The 20,986-nt window shown below is 38.0% G+C and overlaps 3 protein-coding genes and 1 non-coding gene across 6 annotated transcripts; 1 reads left to right on the top strand and 3 right to left on the bottom strand.

Annotated features, from left to right (window-relative positions):
• Nucleotides 1–666: 666 nt before the first annotated feature.
• Nucleotides 667–738, bottom strand: TRNAK-UUU. The gene has a single exon. It is a non-coding gene; the product is annotated as a tRNA-Lys (tRNA).
• Nucleotides 739–1,902: 1,164 nt separating this feature from the next.
• Nucleotides 1,903–3,776, bottom strand: LOC106357417 (metacaspase-5). The gene is made up of 2 exons (XM_013797090.3): nucleotides 3,362–3,776; nucleotides 1,903–2,859 (listed from the first exon to the last, which is right to left on the bottom strand). Exons 1-2 carry the CDS (start codon nucleotides 3,705–3,707, stop codon nucleotides 2,036–2,038), a joined length of 1,170 nt encoding a protein of 389 aa, XP_013652544.2. The 5' UTR covers nucleotides 3,708–3,776; the 3' UTR covers nucleotides 1,903–2,035.
• A 1,235-nt stretch (nucleotides 3,777–5,011) lies between these two features.
• LOC125589198 (nuclear-pore anchor-like) lies at nucleotides 5,012–18,110 on the top strand. Its single transcript, XM_048761609.1, has 44 exons — nucleotides 5,012–5,439; nucleotides 5,520–5,666; nucleotides 5,747–5,974; nucleotides 6,058–6,150; nucleotides 6,229–6,294; nucleotides 6,437–6,526; nucleotides 6,615–6,692; nucleotides 7,059–7,162; nucleotides 7,632–7,752; nucleotides 7,841–7,933; nucleotides 8,175–8,223; nucleotides 8,341–8,444; nucleotides 8,519–8,587; nucleotides 8,775–8,915; nucleotides 9,021–9,125; nucleotides 9,195–9,308; nucleotides 9,419–9,497; nucleotides 10,010–10,053; nucleotides 10,149–10,325; nucleotides 10,410–10,544; nucleotides 10,618–10,716; nucleotides 10,795–10,836; nucleotides 10,925–10,978; nucleotides 11,062–11,241; nucleotides 11,542–11,589; nucleotides 11,715–11,762; nucleotides 12,111–12,194; nucleotides 12,268–12,342; nucleotides 12,453–12,637; nucleotides 12,710–12,812; nucleotides 13,112–13,228; nucleotides 13,351–13,443; nucleotides 13,651–13,809; nucleotides 13,905–13,958; nucleotides 14,120–14,233; nucleotides 14,379–14,456; nucleotides 14,583–14,732; nucleotides 14,802–14,873; nucleotides 15,267–15,464; nucleotides 15,571–15,724; nucleotides 15,808–15,884; nucleotides 15,974–16,102; nucleotides 16,246–16,359; nucleotides 16,456–18,110. Exons 1-44 carry the CDS (start codon nucleotides 5,131–5,133, stop codon nucleotides 17,953–17,955), a joined length of 6,273 nt encoding a protein of 2,090 aa, XP_048617566.1. The 5' UTR covers nucleotides 5,012–5,130; the 3' UTR covers nucleotides 17,956–18,110.
• LOC106356062 (YTH domain-containing protein ECT2-like) lies at nucleotides 18,080–20,596 on the bottom strand. 3 transcript variants are annotated; one of them, XM_022689306.2, is made up of 7 exons: nucleotides 20,440–20,596; nucleotides 20,027–20,100; nucleotides 19,762–19,926; nucleotides 19,006–19,674; nucleotides 18,715–18,927; nucleotides 18,489–18,635; nucleotides 18,080–18,347 (listed from the first exon to the last, which is right to left on the bottom strand). In XM_022689306.2, exons 2-7 carry the CDS (start codon nucleotides 20,087–20,089, stop codon nucleotides 18,276–18,278), a joined length of 1,329 nt encoding a protein of 442 aa, XP_022545027.2. In that variant the 5' UTR covers nucleotides 20,090–20,100; nucleotides 20,440–20,596; the 3' UTR covers nucleotides 18,080–18,275. The 3 variants fall into 3 exon arrangements, with proteins under 3 accessions (XP_022545027.2, XP_048617569.1, XP_048617567.1); XM_048761612.1 differs by having other exon boundaries at nucleotides 18,080–18,344; XM_048761610.1 differs by lacking the exon at nucleotides 20,440–20,596 and adding an exon at nucleotides 20,183–20,200.
• Nucleotides 20,597–20,986: the final 390 nt, after the last annotated feature.

Raw genomic sequence — 20,986 nt, 5'->3', positions numbered from 1 at the left:
ATATTAAATAAAATTAGTTTTTAATATATAAATATTACTATTTTTGAACTAGTTATTAATAAAACTTACGGAGCCGGATATCCGGACTAAAAAATAAAGATATCCGGATCTGGCTTTGACGGATCCAACATTTTACTATCCCGATCCGGATTCGGTCCTTCTGGATATCCGGATTTTCGGATCGGATATGGATCGAATCTCGGATCGAATCCGGATCTCGGATAAAAATCTCAGGCCTACTATCTTATATATATGTAACAATAATTAAACCCCACTTGCTGATAAAATTATTTTTTGATAAAAAATATACATGAGTTGATGTTCATATTACAACGAACAAAAAATATATGATTTAGTACTAGAGTTTACTCAGCCCATTAATTAAGGTTTATCATCAAAATGGCAGCCATGAAAGCATGTGGATGATTAAGGTATATGTAGTACTATTCCTAATAACCATATTCTTTACTAAATCCACTTCTACAAATCAAACTTGTTACCTCATAAAATTACATCCATTTTTACTATGCACAGAAAAAAACTAACAAACATCCAGAACAGTCATGAATGAAAAGAAAGAGGCTCTACTCAATCAGCGCCATATTTGGCATATAAAAGGAGCATATAAAAGGAGCATTCACAAAAATTTCATTATACAAACTCAAGCGCCGTCTGTGGGGATCGAACCCACGGCCACGGGATTAAAAGTCACGCGCTCTACCACTGAGCTAAGACGGCTGGACAATTAAGCAAACCTAAGTAACTTATACAATTAATAACCTTAATTACCAGAGGCGTTAGGGTTTTCGAATTAGCCTTTTACGTAACAGACGTGACAATACAGCCATTAATCTAGTACTAATCTTTTTCAGCATAACGATAAAAAGATTAGACTAGTCCTAAGAGTTGCTTGTACTTGTAGTAAACTCGATTTTATAACAAACAATACATAAATCACAAAGATACTTGTTCAACATCAAACTCAAATTGTTTTAAAAGAAAATTACGAACATGAAATGTTATTTTCAGAGCTTTAGAGCCAACATCTGCAGTAACTTGATTAGTTGGCACCCACTAAGCACAATACCATTGCTCTCTTCTTCTGACCAAGCTCGTGAGTGTGTGTTTTTAAGAAACTTAGGTTCTTGATTGAACCAATAATATTTCAGTTCTTAGGATTTATTAGGATGATGCTTACGGGAAACAAAATATTTTGAAAAATTATGATACTTCTATGAGATACTTCTGTGGATGGAATTTAAAGTTATGATCTTTTTCTTTTCTATTTTTTTTTTGTTGCGAAATTTGATTGAAAGTTTTGATTTTTTTGGTGGAGCTGTTGTGTTAAAAGTTTTTTTTATGTTTTGATTTTGGTTAGGTAGATCAGCATGGGTAGGATGGAGGAGATCATCATGGAGAGGGCCCGCAGGAATAATAGGAGGATGGAAGCTCTTCAAAATGTAATAAACAACCAAAAGAAGGTAGTGTGTTGTTTCATATGTTGTTGATTTGAAAGTTAAATGTCTGTGAAACTTATTTTGTACTTTCTTCTCAGGAGCTTGATGCTGCCATTGCAGAAAAGGAGAAGGAATGCTTGAAACATGCTGCCATAGACACTGGAAACCTGGAGGTTTTGACTTTTCACCATTGGTTTTGTGAAACAGTTGGTTTTGTTCGAAAAACTAAAGAACATAGAGATTGAAAGCGTTGCACACAAAAGACATTAACGAGGCAGCTATGTTTTTGTTCTTTTGTCTCTATAAAACCTATCTATCTATTTTAAAACAACTCTGTCTGGTTCCCCCAATACTTTAATTTTAAAGTTAGTAAGACTAAAGATTTTTGCTGTGTCTTGTTTTTGCTGCTACTTCCAGTCAATGTATGTGATAAAAGATGAGAGACTAGTCCTAAGAGTTGCTTGTACTAGTATTAAACTCTTGAGTTTATAACAAACAATACATAAACCACAACAATTACTTGTTCGACTTCAAACTCCAAGTATTTTAAGAGAACACTACAAACATGAAGAGTTCTTTTAACATATGAATGGAGCATTCACGTAACTATCGCTGCAATACAACCCTGGTCGTTGAGGATATCCTTGTTTTTCAAGATACTTCCTCGACTTTAAAACCAGTTCCTTGTAACTGATCTTACCTTTTGTCTCAGCAAGTATGATCTGTAATGAATTGGTGAATGCTCCATAGGCCTTGTCTTTAGAGCCAACGTCAGCTGAAACTTGATTAGTTTGGCACCCACTAAGCAGAATACCATTGCTCCCAAGTCCACCATTAATCGCCCCTGCATAAACCTCTTTCTTGCTCTTGACTTGTGTCTCCATCGCAGGTTTCAAATATTCTTCATCATTTAACTTATCCTTCAGAAGAATTATTGCTTGTTTCGCAAGGCTCCTCAACATCAAACCCTCACCAGTACTCTCTTGCATATTGCTTAATATCACCTTCATGAACTTCCTCACCTTTGGGGATGCATCTTCTCCAAACAAATCGAAAAGGGTCGTCCTTATATTCCCCTCTTTGATATCATCTCTTCCTGTAGCTTGCTTCAGCATCTTAATTGAAGTCTGCAGTGGTAGAAATCTGTTTCTGCCATTGACATCGTTTTCATCATCATCAATCTTGATGGGCGTTTCTTCTTTTGATTCAGCCTCACTTGTTGTACCTTTGGAACAAAAGAGTCCAAAAAGGTATTTAAACATTTTACTGGACTTCTTATTAAAGCTCTCTCCTATTTGCTCCTTGGCTGAGTCAATAAGACCACCACTATGACAAGAGTCGGAGACGAATGTAAAGGAACAGCCCTTCGGCACATGACCCACAATTTCTTTGATATCATCATCTGAGAACATAACCAACCCACACACACAACAAATAATTAGATACACATGAACGAAAACTGACTACTAAGTACAAGAATAAAAATCTAAAATGGATTGATTAGCATAACTTTCTTTAAATCCTTTCTGGTTTTGTTTATTTAATTACACAAGTTCTTAAACTGAAGCTCGTAATCTCTTATATTCGAAACCACAATATGTAATATTAATTTCAATCCAAATATCACTCGACTTCGTATAAACTTTATCTGTGTGGTCTTTTCCAGTTGATCTACCACATTTGATAAATAATATAATAGATTGTGTGGCTTTTTTTTTCAAATAATGAAGAAAAGCAATATAAACATAATTAAAAATTTGCTATTACATTTATTTTTATTTGGCTCAATTTATATGAGTGACTTTATAATTAAATTATGGTGAAAAAGGAAAAATAAATAATATGGATTTGAATTCTTACAAAGATAAATAAGATAAAGCAAAAGAAAAAAGTATAGTACTTACCGGTGATGTAGTTTATGTCGGAGGGAACAATACACTCATCGTAGCCAGTATCATCATCTTCTCCGGTCTTCGGAGGCAACCTAGTCCCATGTCCACTGTAATGAACAAAGAGAACATCACCTGGTTGTGCCGATCCAACAAGATCCCAAAACGCCTGTCGAATGTTCTTGCCGGTGGGTTGGGTTTTAGACTCGTCGGTATCTATCAGCTCAACGATGTTCTCCTCCGAGAAACCGTACAGTTCGACGAGTGATTTGTGCATCCTCTTGACGTCATTGATGCAGCCTACCAGCTCTTCTTCGGTTCCAGGATAATTGATCCCTATCAGTACAGCTTTCTTCACCATTGATTCTGAAACTTCTCTGTTTTTAATAATTATTGTGTGATGTTCAATGATGGTTCGTCTTTCATGATTTTATAGACACGTCTATTATCAAACTAATGATGATTTTGATTCTTTAATTATTAGTTTTAGCATTATTAGGTGTTGTTTGTTATAGGACATGTTCATTGGTGTTTTCCAATCAATACTGCGTGATTATATTTTATTTATCATCAAAAGTCCTAGTTGTATGTTGGTAGCCGCGCTGTAGTTGGTAGACGCGCTGTAGTTGGGTGTTCTTTTCGTAACAGAGAACAAAACATGTGCGAGATTAATCGATTTATTATTAAAAAAAAGTTTCATTCAAATATTAGTGGGTTTTGGTTAGTGGATTTAATTTTTTTTTTTTGGTAAGTCTGGTATCTGGGCAACCACATTCCCAACTATCCCCGTAAGGGTCCAGCGCCCCAACGGAAGGGATGTTAAATCTGCTGTGGCCGGGACTCGAACTCGTGATGACGGACAACTCAGCTGAGGTTCCTATACCACCAGACCACGAAGCCCGATTTTAGTGGATTTAATTTGTTATTTGATTTCAAAAATTACATTTACATTTAGTGAATTTTAAAAATACCAAGTTAAAAATATAATACTTTTGACAAAACAATACAAATATAATATTCAAATTTGAGCATAAATGGTAATCGAGGACCGGATCTGGGCACAACCGTTTGAAACATTGATTTTACTAAAGTTTTTGAATTTTTTCCTACGTGTGAATAGATACCCAAATTACAGAAAATTTTTTATATAAAATCTCTTAAATAAATGTTTAGAGCCCCCGAAATCTTAGATCCGACCTTGTGGTAATCCAATTAAAATCAAAACATAACAAATTTATACAATTTGGAAAAATATGGATGAAACAGTAACTTGGATAAAAGTGTGAGTTGTTTGCTTTGTTACATACTTCCATGTAGTATGCATGGCATCGAGATTATTTCAAACGCATGCATGGCCAGGCCTGTGCATGGCATGAACGAGTCTGACACCATAGTTAAAAACAAAACCGCCGTCTGTGGTCTGTGCAGAACGAACCCACGTCTGTGGTCTGTGCAGAACGAACCCACGGCCACGGGATTAAAAGTCACGCGCTCTGAGCTAAGACAGCTAAACAATTGTTAATTCGTAACAAAATACACTACCAAAACATAAGCCCAACAAGTGACCTGGTATCAGTTCGGCCCAAAACTGACAAGTGTTTGGCCCAGTAGACTAACGACGTCGTTTACTAAACACGACGTATAAACTCCCCTGAGGTTTTCTCGAGCATTGCATCATTCATCGCTTTCCCGAATCGATTTCGCCAGGGAGAATAAAAAAAAGAGTGTTCGCAAGTGTCGACGTATATAGCCACGGTTGTTTCTAGAAGCTAGGGCACGAAACTATGCCCTTGTTTATGCCCGACGACGAGCTCGCGCGGCTCTCCAGCGACGCCGCGTCGGTGGTCGCCGAGAGAGCCGACGAGTACATCCGCAAGCTCTACGCCGAGCTTGACAGTGTCCGCGCCAAGGCCGACGCCGCTTCCATCACGGCGGAGCAGACGTGCTCGCTTCTCGAGCAGAAGTACCTCTCGCTCTCTCGCGATTTCGCGTCGCTTGAATCTCAGAACGCGCAGCTTCAGTCCGATCTCGACGGTAGATTGGCTGAGCTCGCGCAGTCTCAGGCGGAGAAGCACCAGCTTCATTTGCAATCGGTAACGTTCTTGTGATTTCGTGTGGTGGTTTTGAGTGTTTTCGTGTGATTTTGAGGGAGATACTTGTTTTGGTGATGTAGATTGAGAAGGATGGAGAGTTAGAGAGGATGACGACGGAGATGGCTGAGCTTCACAAGTCCAAGAGGCAACTCATGGAGTTGCTGGAGCAGAAAGATGCTGAGATTAGCGAGAAGAATTCGAATATAAAGAGTTATCTGGATAAAATCGTGAGTAGTGATGCTGCTTCTCTATTTTTTTATTTACTAATAAAGTTTGAATCCTAATTGATTGGTTAATTTATTATCAGGTTAAGCTGACTGACGCCAATTCGGAGAAGGAGTCTAGATATGCTGAAGCAGGAGCAGAGTTGGCGCGTTCGCAAGCTATGTGCAGTCGTTTATCTCAGGAGAAAGAGCTCATGGAAAGGCATACGAAATGGCTTGATGAGGAGTTAACAGCCAAAGTTGATAGTTATGCTGAACTCCGTAGGAGGCATTCTGATCTTGAGGCTGAAATGTCTGCGAAGCTTGTGGATGTAAGAGCTTATTTTCTAATGCTCTGCTTTTCTTTTCTTAAAGTCATTTCCTTTACTCCAGTTTCATTTTCATCTCTTATCAGGTTGAGAAAAATTACAATGAGTGCTCTAGTTCGTTGAATTGGCATAAGGAAAGATTGAGAGAGCTGGAAGCTAAGATTACTTCACTACAAGAGGTATGCATGGGATAAATCACTTGTTACCTTATCATTTCGTGCTTTATGACGTTTACTTGTTTTTCTTCGTGTTCAAAGGAGCTCAGCTCGTGCAAAGTTGCAGCAGCGGCCACTGAAGAGCAATACAATGCTGAACTTTCTACCGTGAGTTTTCAAATTCTTTTGTTTTTAAACCTTGAAGGAGAGCTAACTTTATCGATCTTTTTCAGGCATTTCATGTTTTTAATGTAGATATCCCTAGTTGTTGTTTAGTTCAATCTAATCGATTACTTGGTTGTTGACCTAGGCGAACAAGCTTGTTGAGCTGTACAAGGAAAGTTCGGAGGAATGGTCCAGAAAGGCGGGTGAACTTGAGGGTGTCGTTAAGGCCTTAGAGGCAAGTTTGCTGTAACAATTTAGAGGGAATTGATTGTAGCTTTTGTGTCTGTATGCTCGCCATCTGAGTTTAAATTATGACTGATCAGGCACGTTTGATCCAAGTCGAGAGTGGGTACAAAGATAGTCTTGAGAAAGAAATGTCTACAAACCAGCAGCTAGAGAAGGTACTGAGACACTTTTGTCTATTATTTATAACATCTGTTGCCTGTTCCGGTTACTAGTTAAGTGGTGGCATCCTTTTCAACTTATACTGAGGGTGTTTCCTGTAGGAAAAATTGCTGTTACGGTATTGCTTCAGTTAACCTTATAATCAGATATAGTAACTTGAACGATTGTTCTCTAAAATAAATTAGTTCGTTCTGTCTTCAAATATAGGAGTAATTTCCTATAATCTTAATTTCAATATGTTTTTTTTTGAGAAGTTCTTTTTTCAATATCTGGTATACCCTTTGGATCTACGAGTTCTCACCTTTTGTGTATTTTAGTTTATTTTCTAAACAGATAATTACTTTTGTTATCTTCAATTTCAGGAGAACGAAGACCTTAAACAAAAACTTGAGAAGCTTGAAGCAGAAATTGAGAAAACTAGGAAAACAAATGAGTTAACGCTTTTACCTTTCAGCAGTTTCACAAGGTATAATTCACCTTTCTGGGAACAAGATATTGTTCATTTTGAGGAACCTTTGTACGGACACGCAATAAAGTGATTTTTTTTTGTGTGTTCCTGCCATCTTTTTTTGCTATATTTGCTTATGAAATAGAGCCGAAACAAGTAAAAGTAGGGATTAGTGATATTGGTTGCTTCAAGAGATGTACTTTCAATACGGATTCTATAGATCTCGCCTATGATCCTCTAGTACTACGAACCTGTAGATCTTCTGACCAAAACATAAGGAAGTTTTTAAATTCCTAGCTGGTGCTAGAAAATTATAGTTGTTTGAAGTCTTTACTGGGGTTTACAGTGAAGTGATTTTCTTAAGAGTGTTTGATCCATGAAATTGGTTATAGTGGCATTTAAATATGGTTTTTGATTGCCCTAGACACTAGTGTTCATGTAACGATAACATTTTAAGATGTTTCTTTTGAAATTCTTTTTTTCCTAGAGGGGCAGACGATTCAGGGACCAGCAACATGATAGAGGAAAGCCATGCAATAATTTCTAAGATTCCTGCTGGTGTGTCAGGAACGGCGCTGGCAGCTTCACTCTTACGTGATGGGTGGAGTGTGAGTTTCAGTCTTATTATATTAGTCCATTTTATCAGCATTTCAACTCTATTAGTTGCGTAAATATCTTTTTTTTTTGTTTCTGTAGTTGGCCAAAATTTATGAGAAGTATCAAGAGGCTGTTGATGCAATGAGACATGAGCAATTAGGTCGAAAGGAAGCTGAGTTGATACTACAACGGGTATGAACTACTTGACCGTATTTGTTTAGATGTTAACTCTTGTTTTGTCTCTTTTTGTTAGTTGGCTACAACTTTTTCCAACTTCAGTTCCTTTTTCTTTTCATTTCCTGTAAAATTATGCAAGACTTGTGGGCTTGATGGTCAATACCCGATGGAAACATTAAAAGTTTCCTTTTCGTCAGAGCTGTGTCTGAATTTGATCATTTAACTAGAATGTTGGCCTTGAATCATGTGTATTTAGGTTTTATCCGAATTAGAAGAGAAAGCTGAGTTTATCCAAGAGGAAAGAGGTATGATTCATTTCTGTGCTCCCAAATATTTCTTTCATCTGTGCAGAATTTTTGTTTTATCTTGTTGGATACATCATGTTTAAACCTCATTTGGTGCAATATGTTTTTTGTTTCCAGGTGAGCATGAGCGTTTGGTTGAAGCTTATTCACTAGTCAATCAAAAACTTCAGGATTCTGTATCTGAACAATCAAATATGGAGAAGTACATCATGGAGCTAAAGGTACTTGGTATTATCATAGTGGCTGTTTAGTATGCATATTTTGTGCTGTTCTTATATATTTATTTTATTGATAGGCTGACTTGAGGAGACGGGAACGTGAAAATATTCTATCTCAGAAAGATATATCTGACTTACAGAAGCAGGTTACTGGAAAATCTATTCTCCTTTGTTCACCATGCTATGTTTTTTTTTTTTCTGCATGTTTGTTGTTTCCTTCAGTTTCTTGGCTTAGATGATTTGCAATGTTAATAGGTAGAACTTTAGCTCACAGATATATGCCTAACGGGTTGCCTTATTAATTGCTACTTTGTGTTTGTATACATGATTTAGGTAACGATACTACTGAAGGAGTGCCGTGATGTCCAACTCCGCTGTGGAGCTGCCAGGGATGATGAAGAAGATGATGCTCAGCTTTCTGACGTTGAGATGGAAATGGAATCTGAAGCTGATAAAATTATTTCAGAGCATCTTGTAAGTTTCTCTCTTTTTCTTGAGGTCATTCTATGTGTTAGAATTTACTTGTGAAATAATTTGTGGATGACTAATGCTTGTCCACTTGTTGGGATGAATTTTCAGTTGAAGTTTAAAGATATAAATGGACTAGTTGAGCAGAATGTTAAGCTCCGAAACCTTGTTCGTAGTCTCTCAGAGCAGATTGAAAGTAGGGAAATGGAGCTGAAGGTATGACTGATTTTTTCCCGGTTTTTCCTTCAGTGCAGTGTCGTTTTAAAAGTATTTTTGGAATCCCAGGAAATGTTTGAGACAGACCTGAAGAAAAAGACTGATGAAGCTTCTTCCAAAGTAGCCATCGTGCTCAAAAGAGCTGAAGAGCAGGGTCAAATGATTGAATCACTTCACACATCTGTAAGTCTTTTCCACCCTTCAGTTAGGGTGGTTCTCTTCTCAATTGCACTTGCTTAAATGATCTTGGTTTTCAAATCAATGATTTTTCGTGTACATTTTGTTCTTTTCAGGTTGCAATGTATAAACGACTATATGAAGAGGAACAGAAACGTTATTCATCTAATTCTCGTTCTTCAGATTTGCCTCCAGGTTTGAGCTCTATATAGTGATTATGTGTTCCTGCTACCCTCAATTATTGACTTCACTGGATAAGTTTAATTAAATGAGATTTTAGTTGATCTTTGAACTATAATCCTTACCAAAATCTTATTACAAATGGTTGAGTTTGAGTAGGTAGACAAGAAATATTGAAGATACAGTCGCTACAACTCTGAAATTAAAAATTAGGTTAGGAAGCATCTGGATCTGAATAACTACCGAATTTTAAGATTGGGGAGCATCTGGAATTTAAGTTTGCTCACGATGGTTTACCTCATATATCGCAATAATCAGTCGTGAAAATCAACGCCGTATCCGCACAATCAAATTTCAGTTGAAGTCTAGCTTTTAAACATAATTAGCTTTCCTGAAAATCTCATTTGTTTCCTGAAACGTAAAGAAGATTCACAGGCTGTTTCTTGCTTTGCTAATAAATTGGAATACATAGTTCGGTTGTATAAGCTTTAAAATGGCTTGACTGAGATGTATTTTGTTTGCTGTAGTGCCAGGAAGGAATAACTTTTTACATCTACTTGAGGATTCACAGGTATTTTGTTTCCTTACTCTTCTTTATTATTCTCTCTTTCGGCGCATCAATGTAGTTGTTTGAGACTCATTTGTTGACTGGATTGCTTGTTCCAGGAAGCTACGAAAAGAGCCCAAGAAAAAACTTTCGAACGCATCCGAAGTCTGGAAGAAGATTTAGCGAAGGCTAGGAGTGAGATAATAGCGATAAGGTCTGAACGGGATAAGTTGGCCATGGAGGCAAATTTTGTTAGGGAAAAACTAGAAGGCATCATGAAAGAATCTGAACGCAAGGTGATCTTTAATATTTGTCACAAATTTATATCATCAACTGCTTGTGTGGATTGTGCTTTCTTCATCTTATATATCTTGTAACAGAGAGAAGAAATGAACGGTGTTTTGGCAAGAAACATAGAGTTCTCGCAGCTGATCATCGATCACCAAAGGAAGTTACGTGAGAGTTCTGAGTCTCTGCATGCAGCGGAAGTTATTTCTAGAAAATTATCAATGGAGGTAGTATACCAATCACATACGTCAATTTTTTTGATTTTATGTGCTTTAAATCTAATAGTAATCTGTATTATAGGTTTCGGTTCTGAAACAAGAAAAAGAAGTGTTATCCAATGCTGAAAAACGAGCTTCTGATGAAGTTTCTACTCTATCTCAGAGAGTTTATCGTCTTCAGGTTGGAAGCATTAGTATTGCAAATTCTATCTTAAGTTGTGCATGTTCATTTTCTTTTGGCTAACCTAATTTTCTGCAGGCTACCTTGGATACTATACAGAGTACAGAGGAAGTTCGTGAGGTAACAAAACCACCTTTGGTTTTAGTTTACTAATTTGTTGCGAGGAGGAATACTGATTAAAATTTGATATCTTTACCAAAAATCTCAGGAAGCAAGAGCTGCTGAGAGAAGGAAACAAGAGGAGCATATCAAGCAACTTGAGGTCTGTAGCATATTTAATAATTCTTGTGTTGGCGCATTCCTTATGTAGAAAATTTACTGATTTTTTGGACGGTGTTTTCTCAGAAAGAATGGGCTGAAGCTAAAAATGAATTGCAAGAAGAAAGGAGCAATTCGCGAAATAGCACTTCGGACCGCAATCAAACTTTGAACAATGCTGTTATGCAGGTCGAAGAAATGGGAAAAGAATTGGCTAATGCCTTGAAGGCTGTCTCGGCAGCAGAATCAAGGGCTTCTGTGGCTGAGGTACTCTTTTAAGTCTATTTTACGTTCCTTACGATGGCCAGTTCCTAGATTGCATACTAGCTTTTCTAGGTGGACCTTTCCTGATTGCCTTTCCTCTGGTGGCTATTTTGAAGCGAGTCTTTGCATGTGATTTGGTTTGTGCGAACTGGTTTTACTAGTTTTGGATATGTGTAATAACCACAAGATTACACGTTGTCAATCCACTAAATTTTGCATCTGTCAGCAATCCATACTTATATTGGCATGCTCTATTTTGGCTGGTTATTGTCGTTGATTATTTGTTTAAATGTGTAAAATTAGGCTAGACTTTCTGATTTGGAGAAGAAGATAAGGTCTTCAGATCCTAAGGTAAACGTTATAATTTTCTTGATAATTGAGTTGTGGGGTTACTTCAAACAGCAAGTCCTGAATGTAATTTGCAATTAGTAATATGCTTTTGTAAATTGTAATGAATTCTGTTTTCGCACTTCTAGAGCATTGATATGGACAGTGGTGGAGTCGTCTCTCTTTCTGATAATGAGGTCAGTGAAGTCCTTCACCAATATTTTTATGAGTTTTTAAATTACGTAATTACAGTATTGCTCATATTTCGTGGTTGCAATCTTTTCGTAAAAACTTCAAAGTTATTGTAAAAGATGTTGATTTTTGTACGATAAGGTGAAAACTTTCTTGAAGCTGAACATGCGTCTCCGATAGGAGTTAGGATTTGCATTATGTACTACCCAGCTAGTTGAATAAGCAGATTTGAGACTTTCGCTTAAGCAATTATTTTGTGTTTGCCTTTAACTTGTTGCTATATAGCAATCGAATATTTGTGGTTGTATTGCTGTCTGTTAATCTCTTTTCGATGTGGATGTTATTTACACTAGATGTCCGTAGAACTGCGTACTGCAAAGGAAGAAATGGAAAAGTTGAGGGGAGATGTAGAATCTAGCAAAAGCCACATGCTTCAGGTAATTGCTGAATTTGCTTTGTTAGTTTGGTATTCCTCACCACTAGCAACTGACGTTGTGGATTATCTTACAGTACAAGAGTATAGCCCAGGTGAACGAAATTGCTTTAAAGCAAATGGAATCTGCCCATGAGAACTTCAGACTTGAGGTATTGGTGATTGTCCGTAAACAATGATCTTATCTAGCTGTGCAACTATTTCCTTTAATAAAAGTAGATCTGTTATTTGGTTTGATTTTTAACCTGATGGCTATTTATAGGCTGAAAAGAGACAGGAATCGTTGGAAGCAGAGCTTGTTTCTCTTAGGGAAAGGGTGTCAGTACTTGAAAACGACTGTCTACAAAAATCTGAGCAGATAACCAATGCTGCTGCAGGAAAAGAAGATGCTCTTGTATCAGCATCAGCTGAAATTGCGAGTCTGAGAGAAGAAAGCTTAGTTAAAAGGTACATGTTATCTTTTGACCCATCCGCATACACATGTTCGTCTTTAAATTGACATCATAGAATTGAATGCAGTTCCCAAATCGAAGCAATGAATATCCAAATGTCCACTATGAAGGATGACTTGGAGAAGGAACATGAAAAATGGCGTGTTGCTCAGAGAAATTATGAAAGACAGGTTTGTGAAGGCTCTCTATTTTAAGAAATATATTCACCATCATGCATATTCACGTCGTTGGCTATAACTTTGGTTTTTATTGGATAATTCTCGAAGCTGAAATACTTCAATACCCATCTTGTTGCTCCATTTTATTAAACAGTGGTTTCTGAAAACTCTATTTTATAACACCTCTGTCTTATAACACTTCAGATATTTTCATAAAATGCTTGTTAGGTTACTTCTATATTTTGATTTTGTTCTCCTTTAGTCCAGACATTTTAATGGCCTATCTTGTTTCTCTACTTTCTGGAACGCAGGTTATTCTGCAGTCTGAAACTATTCAAGAGCTGACGAAAACATCGCAGGCTTTGGCTTCCCTTCAAGAGGAGGCATCTGAACTACGTAAATTGGCTGATTCAAGGGGAACGGAAATTGTAACTTCTACTCTATTAAAACTTCAATGTTATTTTTAAATCTTCCACAGTTACTGTCGGGAAACATAAACTAAAGTGCTGATTCCAGAAACGATTTAATTATCTTTTATGGTCTTTTTCAGTCCGAGCTTAACTCCAAGTGGAGTGAAGAGAAATGTATGCTAGAGCAGCAAAAGAATCAAGCGGAGAAGATGTATCATGAACTTAATGAACAGGTGGCCACTGCTCTCTGATCTTTACTTTTTGGCTATCTTACTCTTTTCAATGCATATGACATATCGAAGTTGGCACCTCTCGTCCATTATCTGTTTGATGTTATTTAGTGTGTTCTATTCCTATCATATATGATGAGGATTATGTAGAGTTTCAGTTGATGTTCTTGTTACGAATTTTCCACTCATCTTAATCGCTCTCTCCATCAGAACAAATTACTCCATAGCCGACTTGAGGCTATGCATCTTCGCTCAGCTGAGAAAGATAGCCGTTCTGGAAACCTATCATCTGGAAACACTGACTCGGATCAACTTGGAGATTCTGGTTTGCAAAGTGTAGTCAATTATTTGCGCAGAACAAAGGAAATAGTAAGAGAAGTTCCATATTTAGGATTGCTTTCTTTTCTTTCTACCTCGTCTGCGTACTGTGTCGTTATCTAAGTTTTCTGCATCTTTTTTGACAGGCTGAAACAGAAATATCACTTATGAGACAGGAAAAGTTACGGTTGCAATCGCAAGTAAGTTGTTGTATTTTATCATTATCCTAATTTTGCTATAACATCTCTTTTAAAGCAACACCCTTCTCAATACACGCACACATGTAAAGAAAAAAAATCCTATATATTTATTAGAGTTTTGACTGCGTTACGATTTTTCTTGCAACATTGTTATTGTCTAGCTTGAGAGTGCCTTGAAGATGGCAGAATCTGCCCGGGGTTCACTTAATGCTGAGCGTGCCAGTACAAGGGCCTCATTATTGACTGAGGATGAAATCAAATCTCTCCAGCTCCAGGTAAAGTTGAATGACACGAACTAATAATCTTGCTTCTTCAGTTCCTCAATTCAATACTTTCTGCTTGGAGCTCGTCGTTTTGATTCCCTAGCCAAGGTTGGAATGAAATTATTAACTTTAGCTGACTTCAAAGTTCTCCTTGCAGGTTAGTGAGGTGAACTTGCTCCGTGAAAGCAACATGCAACTCAGGGAAGAAAACAAACATAACTTTGAGGAGTGCCAGGTTCGTAGTGGAACTTTCAGGAAAATTTCTTCTGCTTTATATGGCTCGAGTGACTAAACTCCCTTGCACCACCTGATCCTGCTGACTGTCTTAGTAAGAGCTGATAAAACTTGTTTCAAATTTCAGAGATTGCGTGAGGTAGCTCAAAAGGCTAAGACGGATTCCGAAAACTTGGAAAATCTATTGAAGCAAAAGCAAACCGAGTTAGACTTGTGTATAAGCGAGATGGAAAGGCTAAGGAAGGAGTCCGATCTTGAAAAAAAGAGGGTGGATGAGGTACGCTAGTTGATACTAAAAGCTATATATTTATTTACGCATACTTACAACTGTTTTCGTTTTTTGCAGTTGAGAGAGACTTATAAAAACATTGATGTTGCTGACTACAATCGCCTCAAAGTTGAAGTGCGGCAACTCGAGGTATTCCTCTAAAGTTAATGTGACATTGTTGAAATTTCTGCAGTAGTCATGTTTTTTTCGTAGGTGTGTATAAGTTCCCTAGCTATGTTACTGTGCAACAAGTTAAAATGTCAATTCATGAAATGATACCATTGTCTGCTGAAGGTCGTTGTTAAGGGACTGTATATCTAGATTCTAAACAGTTACTAATCATCATATTTCCTGGTCAATGAAACTGTCTAGGAGGCCTCTTTGTCTCCTTTTATTTCTTACCTTTGACGCTGATTACACAATGGCATTTCGTTCATATTCTAGTGTAGGATAATTGTCTTTTTAACTGGCGAGATTTTTGGGTGAACTTATCTTTTAGTGTATGAATGACGCTGATGCTATAAATTGTGTTGATATGACTAGGAGAAACTGAAAGCGAAAGATAATCATATTGAAGGTTTCAAGAAGCTTCTCCTAGAGAAGCAGAATAAGATATCGCAACTAGAGAAGGATCTAACAAACTGTAAAAACGATCTGAGTGAGAGGGAGAAGGATCTAACAAGATGCAAAGCAGAACTGAGTGAGAAAGAGAAAACGTTAGACGCTTCTCAGCAAGCACAGGTAGAATGAGAACGATCTCTCTTGATGGAAACTTAGCTGTTACATGTAGAATGAGAACTACCCCACCTGTAAAGCTGCTAATCCTGTCTCTGTACTTTTTTATCAGGCGACTATGGAGTCAGACTCGGAGAAGCTGAAAGCAGAGATCACAAGGGTCAAGAGATCTTATACCTTCATGAAGAAAAAGCTCGAAAAGGAAAGGGACGATTTGAACAGTGATAATCAGTCACTCTCTAAACAGTTAGAGGAAGCCAAAGAGGGTACCTATCATTATTTTTAAGTCATAATATTTTTTGGTAAGTTTCTATTAGTATTTGCTCATGTTATCTATTGGTGCCAAAAGCTGGAAAGAGAACAACAACTGATGCTACGGTGGAGCAGGCCGTTAAGGAGAGAGATGAAAAAGAACAAAAAATTCAGGTATTATTAGACAAATCGTATTTAGTTTGTAGCTCCCTGATTTCATGTGTTCTGTGCCCTTTTTAAAAACACATGAACTTTTGCTGCAGATATTGGATAAATATCTTCATTCACTGAAAGATGACCTGAAGAAGAAGGATGACGAATTAACAAAAGAGAAAACAGAACGCAAGTCTGTTGAGAAGGTACTTGAAGACTCCTTGGCCAACATTAAAAAGGTTCGGTTCTCTCCAGCCTCACTTGTGTGTCTCTTGTTACTCACGTCTTGTGGCAATTTTAGAAACATAGTTCTTCAAAGTACCCAATTTGAAAATCGTCACCCAATACCTTATAGCTCATATGTTCCCTATCTTTTTCTCAGGAGAAAACTAAAGTGGATGAAGAGCTTGTTAAGCTCGAGAGGTATCAGACGGCATTGGCTAATCTCTCTGAAGAATTGGACAAATTGAAGCAAGCGGATGGAAATCTTCCAGAGGTAACTAGTATTTGTAGATATATTTATATATGCACCAACATATATCATGTCACTCATGACCTATGTTCTAAGCTTTCTTTCGTTTCTTTTAAATAGGGTACTTCAGCTGTCCAGGTTCTCTCTGGAAGCGTATTGAATGACCAAGCCGCTGCCTACGTATCAGCTGTTGACTCCTTTGAACGCATGGCTCGTACTTTTGTCCTCAATTCTCAAGGCAGCACCAAATCTACCGATATGGTTACTGAAGCATCCCCTGCTACAGTTGAGCCTTCAGCCATAGCCAGAGCTTCTTCGTCAAAAGCACCGATGGCGACTACGCAGCAGCAACCCAAAGTGAAGAGATTGACTTTGCAGAAACCAAACGCTGAACTCCGCAGAGGGAGGATTATTCGTCCCCAGCTTGGCAAACCAGAGGAACCTCAAGTTGATACTGAGATGCCAGAAGCCGAAGGAGCTGGTGGTGAAGGAAAACAGCCTTCCTCCCATGTCACAGAGAGTCAAGGAACCACAGTTGTACCGCCTGTTCAGACACATGTCCGTAAACGGCAGGCCGATTCGTTGGCTTCTGAGCAACCGCAAGCGACTCAAGGGGAAGCTAGTACCGAGATTGTACCACCTGCGTCTAAGAAGCCAAAAGGATCTGAGACAGAACCTGATACTGCCGAAGGTGATAACCTCTCCAAAGAGCCAGACATGGATGAAACCATGGATGCTACTACTGCCGCCGAAGACGACAATGAAGAAACAGAAGCTGAGATTGCAGATGAGGAAACAGTGGAAGCACAACAAGAAAATGAAGCTGAAGAAGGGCAGGATAAAGCTGATGAACCAGTGGAAGAAAACCCAACCAAGACTGAAACCATCCCTACCGAAGAAGAGTTCAAGGATCAGACCGAACAAGAGAATCAAGATCTGGCAGATGCGGAATTTGATAAAGAAGAAGGCGAGCTCGATCTAGATACACTGGAAGATCTCGAAGAGCCTACGGATGTAGCTACTACACCCATGCAGTCACCTATTAGGATGGAGACAACAATGGAGGAAGCTGAAACAACCATTGAACCACCACTAGAAGATGTTAAGAACGACGAAGGAGGTGATGTAGCTGTTGAAGAAGCCTCTGATAAACCCAACAATGGTAATAATCAACAAGTAGCAGAAACCGATCTCAAGCCAGAGACCACCTCTGCATCTGCCACTCCACCCACTTCCTCTACTCCAGAAACTGAAGAAACGAAAAGAAACCGATCTCAAGTAGCAGAGACCACAGTAGCTACAACTGTCTCTGCATCTACCACTCCAGCATCAGCAGGTGCGAGCGAAACTCCAGAAACTAGTGAAGAAACGAAAAGAGCAGCGTCGCCAAGTAGGACTATTAATATAGCTGATAAAGCAAAGGAGAAAGCAGCTATAAGACGAGCCGGAGTAGCCGCTTTAGGAGGAACCCGAACTCCCTCACCAGCCAACCGAGCTCCTTCACCACCGGCTCCTAGAGGTCGTGGTCGAATTGTAAACACTCGAGGAGGCGGTCGAGTGAATTCTCGTGGTGGCCGAACCACACGCGGTGGACGTGGACCACCCCCGAGCCAGCCGTGATCTGTTCTAGGTTTGTTCTGAGTTAGCCATGCAGGCTCCTTGAAGAGATCGTAGAGAACTCATTTTCATGTCTAAGCCTTTTATAAACTTAATATGTCTAAGCCTTATCCTACGATTTTTGAGATTTCACTATTAAACCAAATTTTATTCGTCAATGGTATTACAAAACTGCAAAACATTACACACAATAGCATAAGAAGAAACTAATCACTTGTTATAAAAATCAAAGCAATCCGAACCAATGGAACCGTTTTATGGCGACTTAAAAGGAAAAAACCCAAAACACACAACAGCTACTTTTAGTTACGTCACAGTTCCTGTCATGTAAGTTTTCCGCTCTTTGATATCTCCATTGTTTGGAGATCAGCAACCAATTCTTCTTCTTCTTTCTTCTGTGATCAAAACCGTAAAGGGACAAAGAGGCTGGTTAGAATTAAGGGCTAATTGGCTTACTAGCCACATTTCGGTGAGAACTCAAGGAATTAACAGTACACAGAAACAAGATGAAGATGACTACAAGATCTAAAGATGACCTTTATCTGAGCCGGAGGGAACCTTAGCTTCTTCTGAACCATAACCTTCTCTCTATTTTCATAAAAATCGAAATCATCTAATATAGACGTCTTTGCTGCATAGCTGTTGAATATGTTCAACACTTCACTCCCTTGTGGCAACCTCACCTATGTAGAGTTTAAAACAGCATGAGAATTAGTTGTTTCTTGTGACAATTGATCATTCACTAAAAAGACTGTTTGTTACCTCTTGTGTGTCTCGGCTATTCGTTACAGGCTTGTTCTCATTGTTCTCCAGTATTACATGCCTTAATTGCGGATTTGGAACATCTTTGATTATGTGCCACTTGACCGGAAAATAGCCAGTCCACTTATCTTGCTGCCAAAAGTCCATGCTCTTCTCATAATCTACTCTCCCAGTCATCTCAGCTATACCGCAAAACTGGCCACTTGCATTCACCTGCAGTTCAATAAAACCACATCAGAGACCAACCAAGAGATGTCAGCACCAAATGAAAAAATTATATACTTCATTTACCGAGAAGAAAAGGAAGACAGGGCACGTTCCACCTTTCTCTGCAACCTTCTTTTGAGATTCTTGATACGCACTGTCTAGCTTCTTGTTCCCATTGAGAGTACTAGACCAAACACTGTACTTGATGCTCTTGTGAATGTCGTCTTCGCTATAAGATTTTATCACAAAGAACATTGCTTCTTCATACTTGGTCTCAAAGCTAGGGAGGTTGTATTGATCTCTTTTGATCACAGAACCTACACAGGACTCACATTCTCCTTCAGTACTATTAACATTATCTTTGTTCCTCGCTTTCGCCTTCTCTGTTTCATCTCTATTTAAAGCTCCAGACTTCTTAGGCCGAGCTCCCATGCCGTGACTTGTGAAAGAAGTCTTGGTCTTTGAGTAATAGTTGCTGGGGTTATAACTTGAAGAAGAAGATATGTTCTGTTTCAAAGGTTTGGTACTTGTAGCAACACCGTACACATACTTGTCTTCCCATAGATAGGTTGGCGATGAAACATCTCCATAACCATATTGGTTCTGATAATACCCTTGAGCTGCATACATTGGTGAGTGAAGGGCCTGACTTGACACACAAGCCGGGCTTATAGGCATATAAGTGGAACTAACATCATAAGATTGAAACCCTGGCATCATGTAGACCAAAGATCCATTTTCACCTTGCATAACCTTCAAATCAAGATCAAGAAAAATGGTCAGATAAAAAAAAGCTATTCGAGTATCTAAATATTTATATACAAAAAAAGTTTTGATTACTGGGTATTGAGCTTCTGTTCCATAACTATAATATCCATTATCCTTTGCTTCTCCAACTGAACCATCAAGACTTGGATAGTACAATCCATAGTAGCCACCATAAGGACAAGGGAGGCCTTGATATGTCTCAAGGGTACCATAATATGGCTCTGACTGGCGGCTCTTCTAAACCATATAAGCCAAAATAACAAGCACATGATGTTAAAAACATTCCAAAAGAAAAACGTAATCATCTTAATTAACAAAGAAGATAATATGATCTCACCATGGATGTGGTAGAGGCAGAGACCACCTTAGCAAGAGGATCCACTTTAAGGTTCGTCACCATGTCGTCAATGGCTGAAACATGTAGGCAGCAAACGTTCTCTAAGAGACCAATCAATGTAGAATGATATATGTATGTATAGAGTAAGACACAAACACTAATAATATCGTAGTGAGGAGACAGGTTTGAAACGTGAACTGATGTCTGAATATTTAGTCGTACCGATAAAAACTAACAACTAAGCGTGAACGAAATCATATCTATATATATATTATTCTTCTTTTTGTAGATAAGAGTGTTGAGTATATCAGCAAGAAACAGAGCACTAATAAACACATATACACGCACATAGATATATATATAATATATTATACATCACGAAGAAGATAGCAGCAAAGGATAATCTCTTTTACCTGAAAACAAAGTACATATACGGAACAGAGAAAAAACAGAGAGTTGATGAGATATATAAAGAGAGAAGAAGAATAGTAATGGCTATTCAAGAAGAAAGAAGAACAGAGATGTTTTGTTTTTGCCCTTTTGGTCTTTTTTTCTTCTATTTGTTCCACACTTTTTATTTATTTTAGTTGAAAAATATTAGAAAAGTTTATTTCTTAATAAAAAGAGGTTGGGAAGAGGTACAGATGGAAGGTGGAGAATAGCCCAAGTCATGGGATAATGAGATGAGTGAACAAGCTGACCGTTGGATTAAGCTACTACTAGAGGAAATTATAACATCTTTTATGTTGCCAACTTTTCCATATGGGATCCTATTCTTTACACAACTCTCTTCAGTGTGCTTCTTCAAAAGGTTATAATAAAGAAGGCATCTTATTTTGGCATTAGCTACCAAAAAATCATTTCTACTATTTTCTAGAGGAATATAATTATATGGAAAAAATATGAAAGTTAGGACCAGTTCTCATGGTCAGGCAAATAATAAAAAGCATATAATATGGT

Source organism: Brassica napus, chromosome C6, assembly GCF_020379485.1.
Source record: "Brassica napus cultivar Da-Ae chromosome C6, Da-Ae, whole genome shotgun sequence".
Taxonomy (NCBI): Eukaryota; Viridiplantae; Streptophyta; class Magnoliopsida; order Brassicales; family Brassicaceae; genus Brassica; species Brassica napus.
Note: the sequence above shows the minus strand (reverse complement) of the source record. Positions and strands in the feature narration are given on the sequence as shown.